General features: G+C 44.8%; 1 protein-coding gene across 1 annotated transcript; it reads left to right on the forward strand.

Annotated features, from left to right (window-relative positions):
• The first annotated feature begins 2,831 nt into the window (after positions 1-2,831).
• On the forward strand, positions 2,832-4,659 carry LOC147620684 (glucan endo-1,6-beta-glucosidase B-like). Its single transcript, XM_086825450.1, has 2 exons — positions 2,832-2,998; positions 3,119-4,659. Exon 2 carries the CDS (start codon positions 3,260-3,262, stop codon positions 4,469-4,471), a length of 1,212 nt encoding a protein of 403 aa, XP_086681576.1. The 5' UTR covers positions 2,832-2,998; positions 3,119-3,259; the 3' UTR covers positions 4,472-4,659.
• The last annotated feature ends 5,448 nt before the right edge of the window (positions 4,660-10,107 follow it).

Raw genomic sequence — 10,107 nt, forward strand, 5'->3', positions numbered from 1 at the left:
TAGAGACAAGAGCTAGACTTTAAGCCCTATGATGTGTATCTAAATCCCTATCCCACTATGATGGCAAGAAATCGCTTTATGGCCATATCTTGAGACCTTGACATTTCCACCTGTACATGAGATATGACTGACCTATAATCAACTATTTATCTAGCCCCATATCTAGAGGAGGAACGGCTCTAGAGAAATACGTCTTTACAGAAAATGGATAAATTCCCTTGGGCCATATCTCCATAATGTGAACACACTAAGTAGAAGCTGACCTGGCAAGATAAGTATGCCATAACTCAGTTAGACTACATAGGTGTAGTCCAATAATAGAATCACTGAAGAAGATCTATCATGTCAACTACCAAACACACCAATGGTATAAATGTAGAACAGTCACCTAGGCGCCTCATGAGTGTTAGCTCATGTTGCTCGATTGACATCTCAATACTCCCCTGCAAGCTCAACTCCATCTCGAAGACTCCAAGCATAGTGCGGAATCTGCAAAGCTTCTCTGCTCCCAAGGCCTTGATGAAAATGTCAGCTACCTATGCCTCTATGCTGATGTACACAAGATCAACATCTCCTGCCAAGACCTTCTCTCTGATGAAGTGATGACCTTCTCTCTGATGAAGTGATAATAGACCTCTATATGTTTGATCCATGCATGGAACACTGGGTTCCTGGCCAGTTGTATATGCTACTAAGATTATTGCAATAGATGATAACCTGTTTGCCCACATGTAGTCCTAAATCTCCAAGGTCGAGCTACCTCACATGCTGCCATTTTACAGCAACCCTATACTCGGCCTCTATACTTGACTAGGAAATTGTCACCCGCTTCTTGTTCCATGTAACAGCACCACTCCCAAAGAAAAACATCAACCCATTAGTAGATCTTCTATATAAGATGCTACTAGCCTAATATGCATCAGTGTATCTATACACCTGTAAATGTACACCAGCCTTATAGAAGAGACCATAATCCATTGTGGACCTCACGTAGCATAGTGCACTGCTGCACACTATCCAAATGTGGCTTCCCAGGAGCCTACATAAATTGACTCTCCAACCCAACTATGTAGTTTATGTCTTGTCTGGTGATCGTCGTCTAGATCAAGCTGCCTACTACTATCTTCTTGTACATAGTGGCGTTCTCCAAAATCTCACCTGTATTTGCACTCAGCTTACCATTCTTATCCAATGGTATAGAAATAAGCTTATAGCCAGCCATACCTTATTTAGACAACATGTCGAATGTATATTGTCTCTGTGAGATAGTCATATACCCTCAGGCATCTTGTTTGATGCCCTCAGGCATCTTGTTTGATGACCTCAATGTCAAGAAAGTATCTCAGCTTGCCCAAATCCTTCATGTCAAACTTCTTCTTAAGGAGGACCTTTGCATTCTGAACTTCCTCTTCTAATGTCACCCCCAACAATCAAATCATCCAGATGATCACAATCCCCTTATCACTCTTTTGTACATAGAGTGAACGATCAGCATCTACCATATGAAAGCCAATGGTAATAATCTACTGTGCAATCTTATCATGCCATGCTCTCGTGGTGCCTACTTCAAGCCATACAAGGCTTTACGTAGCATGCACACATAATCTAGGTGACTTAAATCCTCATCATAACCAAGTGGTTGTTCCAAATATACTTCTTCTTATAACTCACCATCATGCAAGAATGCATTCTTTACATCCATCTAATGTAAAATCCAGCCTTTTGATGTAGTCACTACAATAACAACCCTCACAGTTAGCATTTTGGCAATGGGAGGCTGAGTGTCTCTTCATTATCAAAGCTATAGATTTGAACATAACCTTTGGCAACCAATCTTGCCTTGTACCTGCTAATGCTTCTATCTGAGTTGTGTTTCACTTTGTAGACCCACTTACATCTAGTAGCATCTTTACCCTTACGCAAAGGCACCAATTTCCATGTCTTATATTTACATCCAGTGCAGCCATTTCTTCTTATATTTACATGGATCCAGTGCAGCCATTTCTTCTTCCATGGCTTTCTCCCAATGTATATGTCTCAAAAATCATTCTCAAAACATGTGGGTTTAACCTCCTGCACACAACCTTTGCCATGTATGCATAATGGTGAGCCATTTAACCATCATACATCAATCTTTGAATAGTGTTTTTGACCCTATTTGACCTACGTGGTCCTGGATCTATCCTTGGTGTCCTTGCATCTACCTTAGCTTTCTTTGCACCAGGTGTCTTGGATCTATCCTTGGCGTCCTTGCATTTATCTTAGCCTTCCTTACACCAGGTGTCCTAATAGCTAGAATCCCAAACTCCTCCTCAAGGCTCTGCTGCTCTAAGCCACCAGACTCTTCATCAACATATGAAATAAAAAAAAAGTCTTTGAAAACTAGCTATGGCTAGCTTTCTAAAATCCCAGATAGAACATGATGTAGAAGGTTTTTAAGTTCCTTCACGAAAAAGGTTTTTCGCAACCACTCGTATAGACCTCACCCGTGCACATAGGATAGTTGAGTTCGAGGCTTATTTTGACTTTTAGGGTACCAGGGCTCTGGAAGTCGTGACCCCTGGGCCCTGGCAGGTGTGTCGCTAAAGACAAAGCTACTCGGACCTAGCATAAAAATATCGAAATTGATTCCTCAGCATTCTGTTTTTGGCCTTTCCGACCTCTCTGTTGGGGGCGACACACTCTCTCTCTCTCTCTTTCATCCTGTTCCCTTCTCCTGGCCGCCCTCTCTGTTGGAGGTCTCTCTCTCTCTCTCTCTCTCTCTCTCTCTCTCTCTCATCCTGTTCCCTTCTGTTCATGGGTTGAATCTACTAGCGAACGAGAGACACGATTGCAAAATCTGCCCGGACACAAGAGGGTAGGCAGATACTCTCTCTGTGTCTCTTTCTCTTTGTTGCATGAGAGGCCCTCCCAGACCGCCACCGCATTGGCAAGGAGTGGGGGCTGGCATGTACATGAGGAGTGAGGTGCTGAGACGCAAGCAGAGTCACGCAGCGTGGTAGGCTGTGAAGCTTAGGTTTCTTTAAACCAAGGCATATATATATCTTGTATTCATCGATTAACCGGCCGCGTTAATGAGTATGAAGTCGGGACTCCTAACTAGGGTGTCGTGTCGCAGGATTGAACTTTTCGCAGGTCTTTAACAACACTTTTTGACCGACTTAGGAGGAATGCTGGCTAGGGCTCTCACTATAAATTGATAATGGTAGCTTGTTAGACATCTTCTGTACCAAAAGCATCGATAACCTACTGTGAGAACATGAGGGCTTGGCGCTTGCCTCTACCTGCTTCCAACGTATCATGGCGGCTTGGGTTGATATTTCTGCTGGCGTTGCGCGTTAATATCTGTAACGCCTGGTTGCCGCAGGGGAAGATTATTCGTGGCGTAAGCTTGGGTGGCCTTTTCATTGTGGAGCCATGGATGCAGGGGGACGAATGGAGCAAGATGGGCTGCGGGGAAAGTGCCAGCGAGTCTGACTGCGTTCAGAAGCTCGGGCAAGACGCAGCCGACCAGGCCTTCCAGAAGCACTGGGCGACGTGGATCACGCAGGACGACATCCAGCAGATTGCCGGGCTCGGCCTCAACACTATCCGCATCCCGCTGGGCTACTGGCTGAAGGAAGACCTGGTGGACAGGAACACCGAGCATTTCCCACGAGGAGCTTTACCCTACTTGCAGCGGGTGTGCAAGTGGGCTAGCAACGCGGGGCTCTATATCATCCTGGACTTCCACGGAGCTCCCGGCGCACAGGAACCCATGGCGTCCTTTACCGGCCAAAACGTCCCCACGGCCGGCTTCTACACCGAATCGCAGTACAACAGAGCCTACCAGTGGATGGAGTGGCTGGTGCACCTCGTTCACACCAACACGGACGGCAGCTTCGCCGGCGTGGGCGCCATCGAGCTGTTGAACGAACCATTGCAGCAGGTGACGCCCTCGCTGCTGGACGACTACTACCCGACCGCTTGGAAGCGGATCCGGGCTGTGGAGGACAGTATCAACGTCGATCCCGCCCGCCGTCTTCATATTACTATGATGGACGCCAAGTGGGGATCCGGCGACCCAACCCGCTCGCTTCCGAACACTCAATTCTCTCTTTTCGATGACCACGACTACGTCAAGTTCACTCCCGGCGTCAACCCCACCCGCGACGGCTACCTGAACTTCTCCTGCCACGACGACCGCAGCGGCAACTCGCCCGTTGTGGTGGGCGAGTGGAGCCTCACAACTGCCGCCGGGCCGCAGTTCGACAACATCGAAAACAGCGACACAAAGGCTTGGTACCGTAAGTGGTGGGCGGCGCAAGTGATGAGCTACGAAAAGGTACAGGGGTGGATCTTCTGGACGTGGAAGGTGAACTGGATCGCTGGGCGGGACGACTGGCGCTGGGGCTACCAACAAGCTGTCCAAGCCGGCATTATTCCCAGCAACCCCGCTGACGCCGCCTCTTTCAACGCCTGCGCGGCCTAGATTTACTAGCATTGATAAGTTTTGAAAGACGATTGCCGTTGATCTGTTAAGGCGCTCCTTTAATAATGCTATCATTTTGATGAGGAATGCTTGGGCAGCGATCATGGGTTTTCGATTATTATCCCCATAGTTTCTTTTTGCCATCATATCAGTTTGATTTCTCATGTAAATTTTTGTACGGGGTCTTTTATTTTCGAAGAAATGCAGTGAAGATACCCACGAGCTATTTAATGATAATTTTATTTTTCAAAAAAGAAAGAGGGTAGACAGAATGGCAGCCAAATGGATTCTGAGAGGCTTAATGTCCCCGGATGAGAATTGGGCTTGGCTTCTTAATAGGAAAAACCATCTGTTTGCTCTTAAAGGTCATTACAGATGGAAACAGCTCCCTTTTCTAACCATTTTGGGAAGCAAATATCAGATAACCCCTAAAGGATCAGAGCTATTGATCTCTCTATGGAAGGCTTGGTTTAAAGTAAAAGCCCAGCTGATGCCATCCCCAGACTACAAGGACACGTTGGGCATCCACCCCATCGATTCCATCTGGTGGCCTGCTCTTGACTTGCCTCAAGTTGATACTCAAGATGTGGAAGAGGCACTGAAGCTTCATTTAGGTGGCATTAAGACATGGAGTAACCTTTGGGACTGGGATAAGAAAACCTGGCTATCAAGGGCTGATCTCATTGCTAAGTACAACCTTTCAGATTCTCAACTGGACATTATTGGCAATAGGCTGATGCTATGGCATCGAGAAGACTGGTGGCTAATGACAATTGAAGACCCCCCTAAGCTGAAGGCTTTCCAGTGGATTAACCAAACAAGCATCTGGCCTATTCCTCCCAGGTGGAATACCCCTCCAATCCATTGTATTCTAAATCAAAGATGGAATATCCTCAAAGATAGGAGCCAGTGGTATTTCCTCTTCAAATCACTTTGGGGCATACATGTGGAACCTAAGAAAGCTTGTCTTGCTTGGCTTATCATGTACAGGGCCATTTGGACTCAGAAAAAAGCTCTAGTCTTTGGCAAGGGAAATGGATCATGTGCCAGATGCCTCAAAGAAGAAGATCATGTTCACATTTTTCTACTGTGCCCTAACATAGAACCAATGGTAAAGAAACTCAATGAGTATGTGGCCAGTAGGGGTAAAACTTGCTTATCCTGGAAGCATCTGCTCATTGGGGAAACCATAGGCTGCTCTACTGAACTATGGACAGTATTAAGAACAGAGATCCTCTGGTTCTTCTGGATTGAAAGACTAGCGGCCCTACACAACGGGGATACCCGCAATACCTGCTCCCTCAAAAGTCTCCTTATTATTGCAGGGGAGAGGTTCTACTTGAGAAAGATCACTGACATTGAGGCCAAAATTTCAAAACTGCTGGTAGGCCCTATTGGAAGCACTCCAAAGAATGTATCAGATAAGGTCAAGATTCTTCAGCTTCAAGAGAAGAGAGAATATCTTGTAAACGTGGATCTAAGCTATGTGCTGAAGCTCCAATACCTGTAGATTCTAGGATAGAGACCCAGAGGATCATTGCTCTTTGCTGATTGCCTAGGATAGTGAGAAATCTCGGCCTGAAATTGGCTATGTGATTCCAGCCCGACTTTTGTAACTTGTCTCGTTTTTCTTCAATAATAAAAATGCCTTTATTGAAAAAAAAAAAGAAAGAGGGTAGTGAATGGCAGGAATGAGGCACAAGCTCGCATTTTTTAACCGACTCCATACTAAGAGGTTAGGTCTGGCCTTAGATAATGTGTCGTAGACTAAGAGGTTATGTGTGGCTAGTAGCTCCATCCCTCCACGATGCATGCACATGCAGCGTATGATTGCAATTTTTTAACGGGCTCATATCAACAAGCTTTAGAGAGAGAGAGAGAGAGGGACCACCGATACGAGGAGACAAATCTTCAATCCACCCAAACGTTTATCTTGCACACCTATTGTGTAAAAATGTTATTATCTTTCTAGTGCTACATTATTGGGACCACCGATACGAGGAGACAAATCTTCAATCCACCCAAACGTTTATCTTGCACACCTATTGTGTAAAAATGTTATTATCTTTCTAGTGCTACAAATAATGTTTTTCCTAATAACGGTGAAATACCTTCGCTTCAAATTTTCAAACCTTTTGCTTCAAGATTTGAAGGTTTTTTTTCCAATTAGAAGGTGGAATTACACTAAACCCAACCATTTTTCTAGCACTCCTTTTGACTGTGCTATCATTTTGTGGAGTGAGGCATAAGAGAATGTGTGTTTTCCTCCTTAAAAAAAAAACAAAGCTATGCTATCATTTTAATGATGAAATATAATGCTTTGGTACCTATGCATAAACATTCTAAGTTAATAAAGAGATGGACGTAAGAAATAATATACCAAATTAAGTTTCGACATCGACAGCGAGTGGCGTATTGGTGGGGAGTTATTTCAACACGTGGCTTTGCATCGTTTTGTACGTAAGGCATGTGAGTGGTTGTCCTCTCGTGCATGCAGGCCAATAGTTGGGGGGACTGGGGACCAGAGGATCCAAAGGAGATGAAGCGCATTCGTGACGTTGAAGGTGGGGGAGAGAGATTGCAAAGAAATTACATCCGGATTGGATCGCAAACGAGACTTAACGCCCAACCTCAGAGTTCGAGGTATGTATGAGAGTCTCCTCCAAATTGATTAGGAGCCATATAGGCCTCTTCTCAATTTGTAGTGCCATAGTCTTCTGTCTTGGTAAACTGCCAGCCAAAGCAAATTTAGGGGAAGTGGCTGCAAGAGGATATGTTCCATGACAAGCTGGTATCGCAGGTGTTCTATCTCGATAAGGGCTTCTTTAATGTATTGTTCACAAAAGGCCAGGCCGCATTTGATGTGTTCGCAAGGGCTTCGTTGTTTATGGAACAGCAACTTATTCATACTATGCCTTTCAACCCTCTGTTTGATGTAAACAAGAAGACTACTTGGTCTGGGTTGCGATAGTTGGACTATAGCCTTGGCTAAGGCCGGTGTTGGGGGAACTAGCCAATGTACTCAGCTCGGTGCCATATATTCCAAAAGAAGAGGTTACTAGCCGTCAAGCAAACACTCAGCAAACAGTGTTTGCATTACTTGGAATACTTTGAAAGAAACCCCGAGAACTTTGGAAGTAGATTTGGGCGAGTTAGGGAGGCTAGAGCTGACTCTGAAATTCGGACCATTTTATGAGGCTTGCTTTATATGCAATGGCTTTGGGCATATAGCAAGAAATCGTGGCGAAGGGACACATGCAAAACTCGGAGGCGAAGAGAGGAAGGTTGGAGAACCTAGTGGGGATAGTAAAGTAGAAAACCAGGAATGCAATGAAAACTTGAGGAAGGAGGATAAAGGGAAAGGAGTGCTAGAAGCTGAGGGAGGGGGACAAGCTAAGGGAGGCTAGACTAAAGCGACAAACAAATCTAAGGGAAAGGCCAGCCTCCTCAGGCAAATCAAGGAAGAAGCTAGAAGGGCACAAATCAGACCTGCAGCTAGGGAAGTGGGAGGCAGTAAGTCTCAAAGTAATCTAAGCCCTTTGATATACTCAAATCCCTTCAGTCCCTTGGGTAGGGTAGATAGTGATACATCCTCTCTGGAAAGATTCAATTGGTAGATAGAGACAGAATGGAAGGATATACAGAAAGGAACCCCAGAAGAGGGAGGTGATGAGGAGGTAGACATGGTCCCTAAAACTGCCTTAATATGAGTAAGTGTGAGGAAGTCAGAAGCTATACTTCGAATGTAAAGAGGATTAAAGATAGGAAGAAGAATGTTGCCTTTTGGGGATTGGTTAAAGAGTGGGGACTTTCTATTATGGCTATCCAAGTACACAACATTTTTGCTCTCAAATCATTTAGGAGGGATAGGTATAAGGATTGGGTTGTGATGTATGATGGGGTCAGAGGGGGGGGGGGGGGGGGGCTATAGTGGGGTGATGACTAGCATAAAACAAAATCTAAGTCCTTGCATAGTAGCAAACCATCCTAATGGTAGGATTCTAGTGGTGGAGATTTAGATTGGTATGGTGAAAGGCTATGGGTGGTGAATGTGTATGGGGCTCACAACTATAAGGTGAGGTGTGGAATGTGGGAGTGGATTGCCAATCTTGGTATTCAAGGCCCTTGTATCCTGATGGGTGACTTCAATATGGTTGAAAGGCAATCACATAGCTATGGGGGGGAACACTATTTTGATGGGTCAAGAGAGACGGAAAAGGAAAGAGTTGAGGGGGAAAATGGGGTTAGATGATGGGTGGAACATGGGGGACTGGGGATCTCACCCTGGTCATACTTACTTCAGTCTGTAATACTTTGGCTCTTCCTCTAGAATTGATAGAGTTTTCTAGTTAGTCATTGGCTCTCCATCTAAGGTTTCCAACCTTACTGCACCACTCGCACTAAGCTCGTTGATCACAAATGGACCAAGTCCTCGCATTTTCAGCTTGCATTTTTGTTTCTTCAATGTGTAAAGCAACACTAGATCACCTCTCCTGAAGCGACCTTTCTTCACATGCGTATCATGCCAATGCTTTTGGCGTCGTTTTTTTCAGCATACATGCCAAATGACTGCCAATAGCCTGTCTTCATCTAGCCTCTCCAATTCATCGATCCGTGAAGAGAATTCATGATCCATCCACTCAAGTTGTTTCGCAACTCGAAGTGTAGGTACAATAAATTCTATCGGAAGGATAGCGTCCAATCCAAAAACTAGATTGAAAGGTGTCGTGCCTATGGACGTTTTGTAAGCAATTCGGTAAGCCCATAGAACTGAGTGAAGTTTCTGTTCCCAATCTGTTCTATGTCCCTCAACAATCTTTGTAAGCGCAGTGCAAAAAGTCTTGTTTGTGCTCTCAGCTTGATCATTTGCTTGCGGGTGATAAGGCGCTGACCTCTTATGGATGACCATAAAGTCTTCCAAAAGAAAGGTAATGACTTCATTGATAAAATGCACACCTTGGTCACTCACAATCTCAATAGGTAAACCGTAGAGTGTAAACACATGTTCGTATAAAAACTTTGCAGTGGTCCTAGCATCGTTTTTTACTGTGGCTTTTGCTTCTACCCACTTCGTAAGATAATCTGTGGCTACAATGATATACTCAGCATGTGTATGGCATGCTGGTGGTTTAATCGGTCCCACAAAATCAATTCCCCATTTGGCAAAAGCTCTAACCCCCATAATTATTCTCAATGGCATGTCCTCATACTTGGTAGGAGGTTTGGCTCTTTGACATTGATCACATCGTTTGACATACTCTGTTGCATCATGAAAGAGCATAGGCTACCATAGTCCTGACCATAGTATAAGTTTGGCAGTTGTTTCTCCACAGAAATGTCCACCCCCAACTCCTAAATGTGCATGAGTCAATACACTAAGGTAGTCACTCTCACAAACACAAGTCCATAGGTTTCCATCTTTGGCCCTTTTGTACAGTTGGCCTTCAATAATCTGAAAACTCGCTACTTCTACCTCTATGGCTCTCTTTCTATGCCTAGGCATCTTATCGTCCGTATGACCCTGCGTCAAATACTTCACAATGTACGAACTCCAATTGGGTGTTGTTAAAATATAAAATAGAGTCACATGAGGAATGGGTTTCCTTTGTTGACAAATTTTACAATTCCGTACGTAC

This window comes from Cibotium barometz, chromosome 31 (assembly GCF_041138505.1).
Source record: "Cibotium barometz isolate CiBa-2024 chromosome 31, ASM4113850v1, whole genome shotgun sequence".
NCBI classification, from domain to species: domain Eukaryota; kingdom Viridiplantae; phylum Streptophyta; class Polypodiopsida; order Cyatheales; family Cibotiaceae; genus Cibotium; species Cibotium barometz.